The sequence below is a fragment of the Lontra canadensis genome, unplaced genomic scaffold (assembly GCF_010015895.1).
Source record: "Lontra canadensis isolate GAN:19392208 unplaced genomic scaffold, GSC_riverotter_1.0 scaffold9, whole genome shotgun sequence".
NCBI lineage: Eukaryota > Metazoa > Chordata > Mammalia > Carnivora > Mustelidae > Lontra > Lontra canadensis.
Genome location: NW_022631003.1, coordinates 35,381,023 through 35,399,741, shown reverse-complemented (window position 1 = coordinate 35,399,741; position 18,719 = coordinate 35,381,023). Strand labels below are relative to the sequence as shown.

General features: G+C 42.7%; 1 protein-coding gene across 3 annotated transcripts in view; it reads right to left on the bottom strand.

The window, feature by feature from the left end:
- ST8SIA1 (ST8 alpha-N-acetyl-neuraminide alpha-2,8-sialyltransferase 1) overlaps positions 1 to 17,434 on the bottom strand; it is a 138,938-nt gene extending 121,504 nt beyond the window's left edge. For 2 of the 3 annotated variants that reach the window (XM_032855290.1, XM_032855293.1), the window contains exon 1: positions 17,172 to 17,434. In XM_032855290.1, the coding sequence (XP_032711181.1) occupies positions 17,172 to 17,407 (236 nt within the window). In that variant the 5' untranslated portion in view covers positions 17,408 to 17,434. The remainder of the gene's footprint in view (positions 1 to 17,171) is intronic. The other variant, XM_032855292.1, reaches the window with a different exon arrangement.
- Between the last annotated feature and the right edge of the window lie 1,285 nt (positions 17,435 to 18,719).

The following is an 18,719-nucleotide window of genomic DNA, read 5'->3' as shown; positions in this document are numbered from 1 at the left end:
GCAAACAGATGAACTATAGACTTTGGGTGATTGTACTACGTCAATATAGGTTCATCAATTGAGGTAGCTTTCTGGGGGAGGTATTGATAACGAGGGGTGGCTATGCATATGTGAGGCTAGGGGTATACAGGAAATCCCTGTACCTTCCTCTTAGTTTTGCTGTGAACCTAAACCTGCTCTAGAAAAATTAGGTCTTTAAAAAGAAAAAAAAGACCCGACTTGCTTTTGAAGACTTTTTAGAAGGAGGAAAGAATTCATGAGCCAAGAGATGAGGGTGGCCTCTAGAAGCTGAGACCAGCCTTCAGTTAGAGCCAGCCAGGAGATGGTCATGTCCATTGTACAACCACAAGGAGGTGAATTCTGCCAACAAGCGGGATGAGGAAGAAAACGGATCCTCTTCTAGAGCCTCCAGAAAGAAATGCAGCTTGCTGACACTGATTTTTCACCCACTGAGACTCATGTTAAACTTCTATCCTACAAAAAGATAAAATAATAAATTTGCGTGGTTTCAGCAGGCGCGGGGGAAGGGGAGACATTATCTTATAGGGCTGTTATCATGACATTAACATACATAAAGTATTTAAAAGAGGGCTGACACATAGTAAGCGCTCACTAAATGCTCGCTGTCAGCACCACCTACCATCTAAATGGCCTTAAAGAAATAATTACTCACAGCCTGATTCTTTGTAAAACAGGGATAATAATATCTCCCTCACAGAGTATTTGTGAATGCCAAATGATAACACTGTGTAAAGTGCTTAAAATAGTGCCTGGCATATGGCAGATACAAAATAAATAACAACTATACTACTAAAAATATCATCATTAATGCCTAAAAAATGGAGCTGATTTTAAAACCAAGAGTTAAATGGACTGATATTTTGCACATGAAAGCATCTAGCATAGTACTTGCACACAACTGGTGTTCAAATATTCACTAAATATGAACTTAGGTTTCCACAGATCATCTCTACTCTAAAAGCCCAAAGAGAATTTTTTTAGATTGCTTAGAAGTTTTCAGTCCTGAAATGTGATACTCTAGGAGCAATCTTCTGGCTTCTTTATTGGTGCTTTCCTCTTGTAGCAGGATGTTCAGTGGGAATTTATGCTGGAATCATGGTTCAAGTCCAAAGCTGGAGGCACAGTTGCTAAGTACCCTTTATGGAGTTGAGCAGGCAACTGGATATGTAGCAAGCCCCCTAGCTAAGTTTGGGGGGAGGTGCTCTAAATCCAGCCCCACCACACAACCACCCCCAACTGTGGTCAACATAAACAGAAATTAGGAGTGAGAGGAACCTGTTGAGGAGTGGCCTTTCCTCCCTTTCCTGAAGAAGAGGGATCACCCAAGAAAATCAAGACTGGGAGTGCGTGCCCAAGGGGATAATATTCCCCAGCTGCAGTATGCTTAGCCAGCATACTTGGCGGTCTGCCCCCAAGCTTCCTGAGCAGAAAGGAAAGGAAATGAGGAACAACTGGCAGTATAAGAGTGACTCTAAAAGGCATGGTGACATTTGGAGACATTTGTGGTAAGCCCCCTAAAATGGGGGCATGGGGGTCTTGAACGCCTTGTTTGTGATAAGAAACCTTGATCAACCTGCTCAATATGAAAGTGAACTGACCCAGTTGAACATTTCTCTATTTCTGGGGCCCACAGGGATCATTTAAGAAACAGTATGACTGAATTTTGTGAGAGTACACAAACGTACCCAGGAAATAAAAATAACAAAATATGAGGTTTTTCTCTCTATCTGGGAGTTATGGTCAGAAGCCAAAACTAAGACCAATATGTGCGAATTACCCTGTTTCTTAGGTTCAGAGAGCTGCCAGGGTTGGAGCCAGCCACCTCTCCACAGGTTCTGTAAGTGGTGCTAGACCGTGACGCAGTCCCATCTCCACACAGCTGATCCACATGGAGCAGGACCAGGAGAAAGGCACAGACTTGGGAGTGCCATGTTTTCTCATGAGGTTCGTACCTCTCCACCCCTGTAGAGCGAGTCCCCGAAGAGAGTTGGGGGATGTTCCAATAGAATCACTTGTAAAGACAAGGAGGGTCTACAGTAAAGAGAAACGGGTATTTTTTGCTTGGGCTGTTTGCTGTGCTGGCCTGTGCTATCTCCTGTGAAAATGAACCAAGGAAAACCTCACTACAATGGAGTCGGGAGGCCAGAAGGGGGAGCTCTCACACTGTACCACTCTACCTCAAGAAATTTAATTATAGACTACCCCCCTCCCAACAGAAGAACCAACAGGGAAGAGTCATCAGTTGCAATTCCCAACAAGAGAAGATGTACATTGCATCTCTTACAAGAAATTGACTACCCCTGCAACTCAGCCAATGGGAAACCATCATCACCCTGAACTCCTGCCTTTCTCCAATGGATTTTCCTTTAGAACAATCCCTCTCACCTTCTTCTCCATAAAATAATGTTCCTCTCCTTCGTTGGCCTAGCCTGTGGTATTAGCCATCCCTTGCAATTTTCCATTTTTTGCTAGTAAAGTAACTTTTATTTTTAAGGGCAATGCTAGAAAGAAGAAACAGAAATGGAAAGAGATGGGGAGGTGGTGGGCTATAAAAATGCCTTTGGGTGGCAAGAATGGGGAGCTGCCTGTGGATGGATTGCCTACTAGTATTCCACCCAAGAAGGCTGCTCATCAGGCCAGTTTGCCCTTAGAAGAGCTGGGCAGCCCATCAGGATTCACCTGAGAAGCCACAATCACTAAGAGAGAAAAAGGACTGAATATTCACGTCCTCCCTGCCCATGGGGGTAAGAGGTAGTTCCTAGAGGGAAACAGAACCTCAGAAAAGGCCCTTCCTACATTCTCCTGGAGGTTCAGGTAGAGCCAAAGCAGGCAGAGATGGTAGCTACAGGAGTTTTCATTGTGCTTTAAAATAAACTAAAACTGAGGGCCACCTGGTGGCACAGTCAGTTGTCCCACGTCTGCATTTCAGCTCAGGTCGTGATCTCAGGGTCATGAGATCAAGCTCCACATTGGGCTCCTTGCTGAGTGGGGATTCTGCTTCTCCCTCTCCCTCTGCCTCTCCCCACCACTCATGCTCTCTCTCTGTCAAATTAAAAAAAAAAAAATCTTTAGGACGTCTGGGTGGCTCAGTTGATTAAACAACTGCCTTTGGCTCAGGTCATGATCCTGGAGTCCCAGGATCAAGTCCCACACAGGGCTTCCTGCTCAGCAGGGAGTCTGCTTCTCCCTCTGACCCTTTCCCCTCTTGTGCTCTCTCTCTCAAATAAATAAATATAATCTTTAAAAAAAAAAATCTTTAAAACAGATTAGCTGCATACAAAGTAAATCCCCATCCAAGCCAGCCTGCCCTGGTCTCTTTCATTCTACCGGTAATTGGGCTTTGCTTTCCCCCATGTACTTGTGTGTGTATCTTTTAGCAATTTTTTGAAGGCCTTTTCCCTCCTTAATATTTCACACGTTGCATAGGTTAACCAGCATTAAAAGATATCATACCACTAAACTGTACAAAGGACTCTGGCTTCATGATCACAATGCAGGACAAAACCAGAGGGAATCAGAGGAGGGATTTTGGCCCAAACACAGACACAGCAAAATTCTAAAAGTGAAATTTTAAACCTGGACTTGTTTTTCCTCCACAAAAAGGAGTTGAGAGATTTTCTTGGAGAATATTACTGTTCTTTTTATAATGTAAGCTGTGTGCTTATCCGTTCTATGAGAGGAAGGCTCATGTCTTCTTGGTTAACTACTTGATTCTCAGCATCTAGCAAGAGTGCCCGGCACACAGAAGGCACCGAACAGTTAGATGCTGAAAAAAGGAATGAGTGAAGGAGTGAACAAATGAATTGGTAGTGAGTACTAATAGCATGGAATCTCAATATCAGGTAATAAATGAATCTATCCCTGAAAGATACTTAGACAGCTTTCTACAGGCCTTGCAGAAAATGGAATGTTTTCATTAGTAAAATAAGTACTTGTTAGTAAGACTGTGATGAATGATCAGAGGCAGACAAATAGAAACAAGACAACGCCGGACCCTAAAGCACCCAAGCAACAGTATGTATGGCTGCTTCAAACTGGTGCAAAGAAGAAGGACACAGGATAGAGATGATTAGCCCAGTGTTAACACAATCAATCACCAACACCCAACTTCCAAAAAACCAACCCAACAAAATATCATCATGGGATTTTTGTGTCTTTCTGCTGTACTCTCATCCTCCACACAGGTGGCTATGATCTGTTCTAGTTTCAAGCCCAAGATTTCCAATTCTATTTTTTTTTTCAAAGATTTTATTCATCCATTTGAGAGAGGGAGAGAGAGACAGAAAGAGCACAAGCAGGGGGGAGGGGCAGAAGGAAAAGCAGACTTCCCACTGAGCCCAGAGCCAAGATGGGGCTTGAAACCAGGACCCTGAGACCTAGACTTGAGCTGAAGGCAGAAGCTCAACTGACTGAGCCACCCAGACACGAACCCCCAAGATTTTCAATTTTAGTATATAGGAAAGTGACTCTTAAAATAATAGTCATCACATAATTTTTTTTTTAATTTAGGACATTAATCCTTGAAATCTCTACCTTGCTTGTCATGAGGAAAAGTAAACTTCTTTTTAAATTACAGTTTTTAATTGCTTAAATCCTAGAAAATAGTACAAATGGTCCCATAAAGGCATTTCTTTTTAAATAAAAAATGGAACACTTTTAATGTGTTTAATTACATTTTTAAATAAGAATGAAACAGTTATGAACTGTTCTGTAATGAAGAGAATAATCATGACAGACAAAGGCACATCTTCCAGGGAACTAAATAAATTCCTCATAGAAATGTCTCCACAATGCTCAAAGAGGGGACTGCTGCCGTACACATCCCATTGTATGGGAATCTTTCCTAGTTGCTTCCACCTCTTGAAAATTTCCAAAGGAGAATTTCATCATTTAGTGTTAACAATCATTGTATGTTTTCTATTTATGCAATCACTTTCTATACTGAAATGGAGAAAAACTCAAATCTGCCCTTAGCCAAAGTTGAAGATTTTCTATGAATAACCAAAGAAGCCAGTTATAAGAATTGATTGTAGAGGGGGAAAAAAATGTCAAGAAACTACTTTTAGAAATTTATACTAAGAAAATAAACAGATTAAATGTTTAAGATGTATATACAAAGATGTTCATCACAGTATCATTTACAAAGGTGAGAAACTGCAACAACATGAATACAGAATAATAGTGGATTAAATAAATCATTAACTATCCTAACAAACAAAAACCTATAGCCATTAAAAAGGGCTGAGGTATACAAATGGCCAAAAGACATATGAAAAAATGCTCAACATCGCTCAGCATCAGGGAAATACAAATCAAAACCACAATGAGATACCACCTCACACCAGTCAGAATGCCTATAATTAATAATTCAAGAAAAAACAGGTGTTGGCAAGGATCCAGAGAAAGGGGAACCCTCCTATACTGTTGATAGGAATGCAAGCTGGTGCAGTCACTCTGGAAAACAGTATGGAGGTTCCTCAAAAAGTTGAAAATAGAGCTACCCTACGATGCAGCAATCACACTACTGCGTATTTACCCCAAAGATACAAATGTAGTGATCTTAAGGGGTGCCTGCTCCCCAATGTCTATAGCAGCAATGTCCACAATAGCCAAACTATGGAAAGAGCCCAGATAGCCATCGACAGATGAATGGATAAAGAAAATGTGGTATATATATATAATGGAATATTATGCAACCATCAAAAAAAGAAAACTTGCCATTTACAACAACGTGGATGGAGCTAGAGGGTATTATGCTAAGTGAAATAAGTCAGATAAAGATAAATAGCATATGATTTCGCTTACATGTGGAATTTAATAAACAAAACAGATGAACATAGGGGAAGGGAAGGAAAAATAAAATAAGATGAAAATAGAGACAGAGGCAAACCATAAGAGACACTGAACTCTAGGAAACAAACTGAGGGTTGCTGGAGGGGTGGTGGGTGAGAGGATGGGGTTATTGGCATTAGGGAGGGCACTTGATGTAATGAGCACTGGGTGTTATATGTAAGTGATGAATCACTAAAATTCTACCCCTGAAACTAGTAACACAGTATATGTTAACTACACTGAATTTAAATAAAGAATTTTTTAAAAAATAAGAAGGAATGATACAGTTTTACATGTATTGTTACTAAAAATTTTAGGGGCCCCTGGGTGGCTCAGAGGGTTAAAGCCTTTCCCTTCAGCTCAGGTCATGATCCCAGGGTCCTGGGATCAAGCTCCGCATGGGGGTCTCTCCTTGGCGGGGAGCCTGCTTCCTCCTCTCTCTCTCTGCCTGCCTCTCTGCCTACTTGTGATCTCTCTCTGTTGAAATAATAAATAAAATCTTTTTAAAAAAAATTTTACAGTATACTGTCAAATTTCATTATATTTTTATTTTATAAACACACATAGAGGAAGCACTGAATGCTCTGGAAAACTATATGCCAAAATATTAGCAATGTTTGTCTCTAGGTGATTAAATGTCAATTACTTTTACGAAGTACTGCTCTTACCATTTAAATGCCAACTTCGAGAAAGCAGAACTCTTTCAAGAGGCTTTTTGATTTCCCATGCTCAGTATTTACCAAATATATGAAGAAATATTTAAAGAAAAAATCCAACATGCAAATATGATATCCTTTATAAGGATCCTTTGGAAGAAAGTAATTTGTTCCAAAGTGATAACATTTTAAAAATTCACAGTAAATAACATTTTTCCAAAATGAAAATCGTAAAGCATTTTATCACAAGCTTGGCAGTTAAAAATTATTTATTTATATGAGAAAATGTTAAAGATATAACACTGAGTGGATAAAAGAGAATATAGAACTAAATATACAAATATGCACCATTTAGGAATACACAGGCGCAAACCAATATGCACAAAAGAAACAGTGTTCACAATGAAATACTTCTGAGGGATAGAATTATGCATGGGTTTTTTTCTCCTTTTTACTACATTTAAGTTTTTTCTACAGCATCTATTACTTCTAAAATCAGACAAATAATGAACAGTATAGATTTTTTAAATAAGTACAAGGGACATAAAATCATGCATATATTTGTTGTATCAGTAACTGAAACAAGCAATTTGTTCCCCAAAAGCCCGTTCTCATTATACTCACTTAGAAATCTCTGGTAGCGTACCCTGTTACTTAAGCCCTGAATAACAGAGAATGTGTAACTCTGAATTCACTTCAGCTTCCTCCTGACACCTAATTAAAAGAGTGACACAGCTCCTCTGGTCTTGGCTGCTTCCCTTGCATGCAATGCCATAGCGAGAAGACAGTCCAACAGAGAAGGAAAAAATCAGTCACTCTGAAACTCCGCACAATTATCTGAAATAGACCAACCGTAGCCCTTAGAACACTACATTACTCAATTTCTTACTAAGTTACCTAATGACACTAGACCAGACTCTAAATTTTATAAAATCAGGAACCGTGTCTTAACTTTCACTGCTGTTTCCCAGCTCCTCCCTGGTGCAAAGAGGCAGTTAGTCAGTGTGGATAAACAGGTGACTTATGGCTCTTCCTTAAAATTCCACTGGCCATTTTACCCAACTTTAGTACTAGCGCTAGGGAAGAAGAGGGTGTGTCATAAGGGCACAGTTCATTAGCTATTCCATTACTGAAAGTACAAGTAATAGGCATCAGATGTGTCCCAGGAAGCCGCTTTTCCCATCATTACGGCTTAATCATCAGCAATAATTCAACACCTAATCCTCTTAAGGTAAGTACTGCCACCCACAGCTAAGGATCAGAGAGGCCAGGAAAAATTTTCAAGGTCACAAAGTTAATAAATGACACAACCAGGATCAAAACCTGACTCGCTGGGGCCCCAGAGTCAAAGCTCTTTCTAGGTGGGGACAAGCATCCTGTCATCTCACCAGTCAGGTGAGGACGGCTATGATTCTACAATAATTAGTTCAATTATCATCACAAACATATGAAGTGGGTTAGCATCCTACAGACCATTTTTCGGATAACCAAACAAAGGACTAGAGAGGTTAAACAGCTCGCACAAGATCACACAACTCCCAACAGAGCCAAAGTAGAATGAAAAGCTGAAAAGTACTGTATTTTACTAGAAATCTATTAACTCCATCAAAGAAACTGTATTAATTACACATACTTAGCATCAGTTCCAAGATGACTTATAACTGTGATGAGAAAAACAATTTTTAAGAAAAAATGACTTTTGTTTTTCTGAGTTGCTGCCTAAACATTTTACAGTGTGATAACCCTGCTTACACCCACAGTCTGGACATTTAGACAAGAACTTAAGTTTAGGATTTCCACCTTAAGTTCCTGCTGTACTTTTCCCGGGGAACCTTTTAAAATGATCACTTACAGTCAAGCTCAAAAAACGTTAGTGACCTCGGCTCCAACCACCTTACAAGTAATAGGTGCTCCCTACTCTACTCTCGAGCTCCTGCTCATTCATGACCCCGGGGCAGAGGCCTGCCCTTCCTCCAGCTCATTGCATGCCCTCAATTCTAGGATCTGATAAATCTTGGGACTCTACTTCCTTTGTGGGGGCTTATTGAAAACAGCGTCCTCAATCAAAATGACCCCATATGGGTTTCCTTCCCCAAAGTGAGACCTCCAATGCTGAGGGAACCACCTGCTTCCCCCCCACCCACCATCCCACATCCGCGTGAGCAGCTTGTACCTTCTCATTCAGTGGGTTATATTCTGTATGTTCTTAATTCACCAGCTCTGGCTTCCTAACACAACTTTATCAACAGACAAACTGGCCATACTCTACACAAATGTATAAAATTATTCAACTAATCCAATGAGCTCCTTAAGTAGTTCTCTCCAAAATGAAGACTAATAGAATTCCAAGTTGCAAAAAACCATCTCAATTTGCAAGGCAGAGGACAAAAGCACAAATGTATCTAAATATTTAAAAGTTACAATCAAATCAACAAACAGATAAGAAAAAAAATATGTTCCAACCTCCTACCCTTGTCCCTGAACAAATAAACCTGCATAATAAACTGGGATGCCACGTTCAAATTAAGGATTCTCAAACTTCAGGAAGTTTGATACAGGAACAGGGCAACATGGGGAGAGCATCCCCACATGTCCATGTGAACCCCCAGTCCCATATCCAAGTTCTTTCCACAGCCTCTGTCTCCCACAGAGAGCTGTTCCCTGGCCATCCCTTGGCTGAGGAGTGCACACAGCAATAGGAGAAGCCACTCTGGGGATGGGGGATCGGGGGAAACTCCCCATGCAGTCAGGCAGGCTGTAGAAGTGGGCGTGGGTCATTTGGGCAGGGAATTCCAGGGTCTACAAAGGTCCCAGTAGTGCCCTGTCCCTTTGCAAAGAGCTGAGACCAAGGGAGAAACAGAGTGAGGGCCCCCTGGATCCTTTTGCCAAGGTCTAAGTGGGACCCTGGTGAGAACCCTAGCCAGCTCTCACACAAGCTTTCAATAGAGACAGTTGCTTAAAGTAAATTTCCCAAAATGCATCTCCTCTTGCTACCTTTCTTTAACCAAGACCTGGCCATCTACCAAAGTATAATTCATCCACTCTTCTTCCAGTAGTCAAAGCATTTATGGTTTGTAGTTCCCAGATTTAGCTCTTCATGTCATATTTTCTGGGATTTTTTTTTCTTAAATCCCATCAGTTGGGTTGGTTTTGTTTCTCTAAAGCAGTGGTTCTCTACTGGGGGGGGGGGCAACTTTGCCCACTAGAAGACATTTTGCTAAATCTGGAGACATATCTATTTATTTCATTTAGTGGATGGAGGCCATGGATATTGCTAAATATTCTAAAATGTACAGACAGCCCTCCACAACAAAGAATTTTCCAGCCCGAAATGTTAGTAGTGCTGAGATGAAAAACTCTGCCCTAAAGTTAGAACTCTTTCAAAATAGAGAGGATGTCATTTCCTCCTTTGATGCCCACATGGCCAAGCAGAATATTGGACCTCATTAAGTATTTGTTGACGGACTGATTAGCTATCTGGTCCCATACCTTGCCAAAACGTTCTCACACAATAACTCAACAAAAATGACTGTGCCAGGAATTGTGCTCAGCTCTGGGAATGCAAATATGAATGAGCCAGCAAAAAAGACAGACAAATAAACTGATATTTTTAATACAGCATCATGAAAAATGCACCTGTCACGACCAGGTATTTGTATTTATATATTTATCTATTTATTATGTCTCCACTCATTAGCCCATGAACTTCAAGAAAGTAAATTTTAAGTTAACGGCTATAGTTCTAGCATCTTCTATGATAATAGTGGTAGATACATAGTAGTAAATGTTTTTTGATAATTAAAGAAATGCACATTAAAAAAGAGAGAGAGAGAGAGAGAGAGAGAGGAGAAGCTTCTAACACAGCCTGGGAAGGAAGAAAGGAGTAAGGGAGGCTGCCTTGATGAGAGAGAACATGGATTAAGCACTATTATATGCCAGAAGATTTTTCAGTGCATTATCTATTCTAATGCTCACAACAATCCTACAAGACGCCACATTAAAAATAAAAAGCAGCAGCAGCCACATTTTACAGATGAGGAAACAGACATTGAAGGCTGACTTGCTCAAGAACATAGCAAATGGTAGAATCACAACTAACTTTGGGACCTTTGCTCTTGACCAGTAAACGTGTTGTCAAGAGATGAGTAAGAATTGGCCAGGTGAATGGCAAGGGGTTGCAGCCTTGAAGGAAAGACATTTCAGGCAGACAGAATGACACAAGCCAAACCAACACAGCCTGGCTTGTTTCAGCAACTAGAACCCTCAACAGTATGACCATACCAAAAGAGGAATGCTGATGAAAGATGATGTTGGAGAAGTATTCATGGCCAGATCATAAGGGATATAGGCAGCTGTACCTCATTTATCTAAGATTATCAGGGAATAAGCATAAGGCTTAGAGTCAAAGAGCTCTGGGTTGGAAAAGTGACCCATCATTTCGTTAATGGATCTCTCTGAATCTCCATCTCCTCATCCATAAAACAAAGAACATACAAATACCTACTTTGTGAAGTAGCTATGAGAACAAGAGATAAGAAACAGAAGCACTGAGAAGAAGGACTGGTACATTTTATGTACCCAATCAGTGTTAATGATTTATTCTTGCTATTGTGGTTATTGCTTATGAAGTTTTTTCACATTTGTAAATCCACAACATAATTGAAGCTTATTTTCTTAAGCACCAAAATGTATTAACCTATCTTTTTCCCAAACTACTTTTTTTTAATTTTTTTAAAGATTTTATTTATTTATTTGACAGACATTGATCACAAGTAGGCAGAGAGGCAGGCAGAGAGAGGGGGGGTGGGAAGCAGGCTCCCTGCAGAGCAGAGAGCCGATGTGGGGCTCGATCCCAGGACCCTGGGATCATGACCTGAGCCGAAGGCAGAGGCTTTAACCCACTGAGCCACCCAGGTGCCCCTCCCAAACTACTTTTAAAGTGAATTCCATAAATCTCCACCTCACCAAACATAAGCCTTACATCCCATAGATACAGAGGGCTGCACCTGCCTTCCCTGCCACCCCCTCCAAGAGCCCTTTTGCAGCCACCAGGGCAGCTATGGAAATATCTGATGTTTCCGGGATCCACAGATTCAAAAATGTGGACAGAAACAAAGGCACATAAAGCTAGAAATGCTTAGAGTAGTATTTCATTCAGAATTTGGGAAAGGAAGGAGGAACATCATGGCTTAGAGTAATGGTTAGCACCCAGTGAATAAACAGAATTTTCCAAGCACTTTGGTATGTTATCTTCTACCCCCTAATTCAGTAACAGTGATGTGCCAACACTGCTGACAACTGACACATGGCCAGTACCCTTTGATACTTACTTGATGTTTGTTCATTTTGCACAAACAATACCCCAAGCCCATTCAGAGATTGTGACCTGGCCTCCATCTATCTCCCAGTCTGCCTTCCTACTACCTTCTCTGTGGGAGAATTAATACCTTTCCACGCAGGAGGCACATCAAGAATTTCTACACCTCCCTGCTTTTGCCTTTTCTCTTCTCCCTGCCTAGAATATCCTTCTGTCCTTACCTCTTACTACCACCCAATTTTACCATCTTTCAAGGCTTAGTGCAAACACTACCTCCTCTCTGATTTCTCTCCTTCCAGCAGAATTAAAAGCCATGTTCTGTGAACTTCCCTGGCACTTTGCTTGTGTTTCTCTCATTATAATGACATGCTTTGAACAGAAGTATGTAGCAAGCATCGTTCTAGGTGCTTTCTACATGCAGAAATTTATAGTGCATGTACTTTGCACTATAACTTGTAAGAAATTATTACACACCCCATTTTACAAATGGGGGGACCAAAGCTCTGAGGGTTGAACTTAGCAATGATCATACAACCAGAAAGGGGTACAGCTGGGATTCCAACCATGTTCTGACATCTCATGAGTCCATAAGTTCTTCTTTCTGCTATGCTCCTCTCTTTGATGGCCCTAGGTCCAGGTGGTTAGTTAATTATACACACATGCCTGTCCCTGGGATTATAGTAAATCCTTAATGGCAGGGACACGGGTATGTTCCTCTTTACAAATGTGGATGATAATGTGTCCACTTATACGAGGTTGTTAGGAGAATTACAGGAGACAGTACATGTAAAGCATTTAGCACAGTGTCACACACATTATAAGCTCCTAATCATTTGTCAGTTTTGTCGTTGTTATTGTTGTCATTGTTACTATGTCTGCTGCAAAGGATAAAGCCTTGAGCATAAACTGTGAGCTGAAGTTTCTTTCAAAGAAGCAAATGAAGTGGGTAAGGCCCTGGTGGAAGAGAGTAAGGCCCGTGCCACTCTGGTTCGGCATTTTCCCACACTACTTGACTACTCATTCAGAAGCAACAAGAGTTGCACAGAAACTCTCCAGTACTTCTGTGATACGGTCAATTGATTCTTTTATCCTTCTATTGCCATGTGGATGTTACAAAAACCTCCTCTAGTTCAAAACTCTTGCAGCTCTGTGACTTTCTTGCTGCTTCTCCTATGCAATTGGTCAAGGTTCCCCTCTGAGAAGTTGTATTTAGGTCTGAGCCAAGAGAAGGAGAAAAATCACAAAAGTAAATGAAAGCACAGAGGGCAAAATGTAATCTGAAATTCTAATGGTTATACACATAACGAAATACTTTCCTTTGTCTTCATAGCACTTAATGGCACTTTAAATCTTCTTATTGCTTTACTCCTTTGTTTTCGTCAGTCACTCCCCAGTAGGACGTAAGCTGTCTCAGAGAAAGCAATCTGTCCAAACTGTTCACTGCTATCTCCCAGGGCCTAACTTGTGTCTGGTGTATAATAGTCATTCATTAAATATTGGTTAATGAATGACTATTATACACCAGACACAAGTCAGGCACAGACACATGAAAAAAATGTTCATCATCATTAGCCATCAGGGAAATTCAAATCAAAAACACATGGAGATACCACCTTACATCAGTTAGAATGGCCAAAATTAACAAGACAGTAAACAACAAGTGTTGGAGAGGATGTGGAGAAAGGGGAACCCTCTTCCACTGTTGCTGGGAATGCAAGTTGGTGCAGCCACTTTGGAAAACAGTGCAGAGACTCCTTAAGAAATTAAAAATAGAGCTTTCCTATGACCCTGCAATTGCACTACTGGGTATTTACCCCAAGGATACAGATGTAGTGGAAAGGGCCATATTCACCCCAATGTTCATAGCCACAATGTCCACAATAGCCAAACTGTGGAAAGAGCCAAAATGTCCTTCAAGAGACAAATGGATAAAGAAGATATGGTCCATATATACAATGGAATATTATGCCTCCATCAGAAAGGATGAATACCCAACTTCTGTATCAGCATGGATGGGACTGGAGGAGATTATACTGAGTGAAATAAGTCAAGCAGAAAGAGTCAATTATCATATGGTTTCACTTACTTGTGGAGCATAAGGAATAACATGGAGGACATTAGGAGAAGGAAAGGAAAAATGAATTGGGGGAAATCGGAGGGAGAATTGAAACATGAGAGACCGTGGACTCTGAGAAACAAACTGAGGGTTTTGGAGAGGATGGGGGTGGGGGGTTGGGTGAGCCTGGTTGTGGGTATTAAAGAGGGCAGGTATTGCATGGAGCACTGGGTGTGGTGCATAAACAATGAATCTTGGAACACTAAAAAAAATAGGATTATTAAAAAAAATTGACTGATTGTAATTTGTATGTGTGTATATATGAATATGTGTATAAATTTACACATATTCATGGTGTCATTACAGTTTATGAATAAATGTACATTTATCTCCACCCATAAGTGCATATTGTGTATTTGTGTACATATATTTCTATTTGTGCAGAAGATATTTTAGAGTGGAAAACACAGCCATCTGTTTGCAAAAGTTGTGCCTTCTTAACATAATATAGACCTCTGGCTGACCTGTCTAATATTTTTAAAACATACAGTACTACCCACATACTAACAATCCACATGTGTAAAACAACAGATTTTATTACACCTGCAGAGTACCAAAAATTTTTGACTCAACAAAGCATAATACTTTCATCTTTTAAACCTCCTCATCCCTATTTATCAGGTACAGTGTAAAAAGCTGGGAGGTGGGGGAGTAGTATATTGACCAGTCATGTTGCTCTGCAAATTTGGCAGGCAAAATGTTCCAAATTCTTACAGGCTGCCCGAAGTCCTTATTTAAGCTGTAACATATACAGGAAATTATAATTCATGACAATTATAACAACACCGTTGACTGAGTAAATGTGTCAAACACCTGGAATCATTTTTTTTTAATTTAAATCTATACCAACCTTGCAAGGTAAATACTATTATCCCTAAGAAAAGAGGAAAAAGTGAAATAAGGTGATATCAGAGAGGGAGATAAACCATAAGAGACTCTTAATCTCGGGAAAAAAACTAAGGGTTGCTGGAGGGAAGAGGGGTGGGGGGATGGGCAACTGGGTGATGGACACTGGGGAGGGTATGTGTTATAATGAGCACTGGGTATTATATAAGACTGGTGAGTCACGGACCTGTACCCGTAAAACAAATAATGCATTATATGTTAATTGAATTTAGATTAAAAATAAATATATTATATATATATGTATATATATATAGAGAGAGAGAGAAAGAAATATGGAGAGAGAGAGAGACATAAGCAAACTAAGACTCAAAGAGATAGTATGGATTGCCAAAGTTATTCTGCTGCTTATCTATCTAGTCATGGCGCACACAGCCTAGAAAGTCTACTAGTCTAAAATTCTACTCCAAAGTCCAAACTCTTCAACAAGCAACGGTGCATCTTACACAATTTTATAGACACTAACTTTGAGGGATATGTGTGAGGCAGTTTTTTATAGTGTGTGGATTTTAAGTGGTAATTCTCTACACATAGAGACTAAACCAAGCGATAGCCAAACACACTGAAGATTACTCCATGCTACAGATAGCAAGGGACAAATGTGTCTCAGACATGATCAGCCTGTGTTTCTCAGAATATGAAGCCTTTTCCACTTGATTATGTCCTGCAAAAGAAATTTATGCTCTAAAGGAACTTCCTTAGTCCTCCTCCTATACAAAAAAAAAAAAAAAAAAGGACTCTTTCATCATAAACCAAAGGGAAGTTCTTAACTCATTTCCTTATATTACTTGGGATAAAAGTGCTTTCTGCCTTTAGAGAAAAGAATTGCTGGATGCTACGGCTTTTGAGTGCTTTTGAGTCCAACAATCAATACTGTGAAGGTGAGAGAAAATTAGCCCTTATATACTTTTAAGGGGTATGGGGTTATTTTTAAACTTAATGATAGCTGAATTTGAAAGAAAAAGAGAGAAGGAAAGTCTTCCCTCCCAGTTCAAAGAATTCATCTGCTCTCCCCTGCAAGAACTGGTATTATCTCTTTGACCATCTTCCCAAAAGCAGGCCCAAGGAGAAGGAACACATATGTTTAAAAAGTTTTTTGAAATTTACAGATAACATCTATACATCTATCTGAACATCCGTAACCAACGGTAGTGAAAATGTTCAGGCTGGCTCTCAGCTGCCCATATATACTGCTTGGAAAGATCCTAGCAGAGCAAAGGAACGCACTATAGTCTCAGGAAGGGCCAACTGCAGCATCTTTAGCCCCAGGGACTGAAGGGGAAAAGGGCACCTGGCCCTCGTGGAAGCCCCTGTGCGTCCCCCTGAACATGCCCAGGAGAGTGGAGAGGAAGGGGAAGCAGCACTGCATTCCCTCCAGTCTAGCTACACAACCCCCGCTGCCAAGAACTTATTTTTAGACACTTAAGCTGAAATTCCCGGAAAGGAAAGGAAACTACAATCTCTGAGCTATCCTCAGCATTCTAATATCCAACCTGAGTTTTTTTTGTTTGTTTTCTGATGTCAAGTCTCTACCTAAAGCCCATCTCCCATCCTCCAGAAGGCATCCACAACCTAAGCCAAAAAAAAAAAAAAAAAAAAAAAAGAGCTGGGAGCTATAGAGCTTTACCTGATCACAGTGTCAGCTCCCACACTTCAAAGGGACATGTCATGACCTCAGGGAAAGAATTCCTCCTTCTGGAGACTCAGTTTGTGGTTGGTCAGATGGGAATAATATCTATTATTGGAAAGTTGTTGAGTCTTCAATAAAAATCACACAGTACCCGGCTCTGAGGGGACCAGTAAGTGTTCTGTGTTTTGTCATGGGCACTCTGCACAAAGCAGCGGGATCCTAGCTAGGTGTCCATGTTTTTCCTGCCCAAGATTTGCCCATCACTCCGTCATAAGTGATTTATGTTACCAACCACTCACCTAACCTCAGGAAGATGCCTCTGACCTTCTAGTTCTCTATAGCTTCAAACATCTGCAGAGCCCAAGAGATAAATTCTCTTTATGTGAAAAGGACAAAGTTAGCCTGGATTCTCCTTCCCACCAGTTATTAACGAATCACGGACTGTAACTCAGGCTGGGGAAGAAATGCTTACAGGCTTTAGGTGGGTAAAGCAGGTGTCTGCACATCTCTTGGTGTAAGGGGTGGGGAAGGACCCCCGACTAAAGTCTTCAGGCTTAGAAATTGCAGAGAAAGGAAGTAGGACAAGAAGCACTGCAAGAAAGAGATGTCTCTGCAAGGCGGTCCTAGCCAGTGACCCTGTCCTCGGCGCACTGGGAGAAAAGGACACGAGCTGGGAGGAGCCGCGAGGGGGGGTACCTGAAGACTCTCGCCGCCGTCTGGTTCCTTCTCCACGCCGTGCCCTGTTGCAGCACCCCTTGCACGATCTCCTTCTCGTTGGGTAGCCGGTAGACCGGGAAAATGTAGAGCCAACAGAGGACCACGACGCAAAGGGCACTGGCTCCCACTGGTAGCCGGGTCCGCGGGAACTTCCACGCCAGGACTGCCATGGCCCCTCTGGACGTGTGTCGCCGGGCCCGCCTGCAGGGGCTCATCACAGCCCCGGGGTCCCGGGGGGCGGCCTCAGCACAGCGTTAGGCAGAGTGGCAGCGGAGGGTCCCCCCACCGCCGGCCCCCCATGCACACACACCTTTCGCTTTCTTGTTTGCACTCGCACGCACGTTTCTTCAGCCCCTACGGCCCCAAAGGTCAGCGCAAGGATTTTTTTTTTAATGCAACTTTTTCAAGGGTTTCTTTCTAGGGGAAGTGGCCAGGGGGCAAGTCACGGGCTCTGGTCATGGTCGCTTCCCCTGCAGAGGGCAGGCGCTGGGGTCTCCGAGAGCGCAGAGAGCGGCCGCGGCTAGTCGCTCCCGCCGGTTCTGCAGCATCACTGTCGCCCTCCGCGCGGTCCGGGGAGAGGCTCGGCTCCCTCCCAGACAACTGGTCCGCGGCGTCCCCTTCCGAGAGATGCTCCTGCGCCCTTCGCCGCCTCTCCCCGCCTCTCGCACTGCTGCACAGCCAGGCACCCCCAGACGCGCTCTCCGCGCCGCGCCAAGTCCTTGGAAATTTCCACAGCGGCCCGGGACCGCTATCCTGCCCCGGGCTTCTCCTCCTTGCCCGCCAGGACCCTCGCTCCCCACCCCTCCCGGAGAAGAAAAGAACTCGCTCTCATCAGTTAATTCAGCGGCGCGCCGCAGCCTTCCGCTGCGCCCCGGACTTCGCAGACAAACGCCCGGGGATTGGTGGAAATCAAGGTCTCCCCCGCCCTCCCCCACCCGCAAATTTGCCTCCTTCGACCCGTTCAGATCCGCGACGCTCGCCTGGAGCGCGCGCCTCTCCCTCCCGCCCTTGTTCTCTGGAGATAGAGGCAAACAATAAAAAATAACCTCCCACCCACAATGGTTGCATATATTGGAGTGTGGCAGAGACCGGCTTGATAACCTGAGCCTTCCACACGCAACCGGCCTGCCGGGACTGTCACCCTGCCGCCGTCACCCCCGTCTCTCTATAACTGGTTGGTTATTAACCCGCAATGAGGCGCGAGGAGGCCAGCGGAGATTTATTCCTTCCTGGGCCCCCACCCCCATTACCCGATCCCAGAGCCGCGGCTCCAGCCGACACTCGTGAGCGCGCACGCGCACACAGATACACACACTCGGATGCTCACGGACCCGCACGCGCGCGCACGAGGAGGTGCGTGCACACCGGGATCGTCCGCTTCGACTCCGCCCTGCGGGGAAAGGCGCCGCTGCATCCAGATGTGCAGCCCAGCTGGTGCCCAAGCTCGCAGACCTCGGGACGAGATAATGGCTTGGAGGCGCCTTCACCTCCTCCGCCCTTTCAATTAAAGGGCCGTTTGTTCTTAGA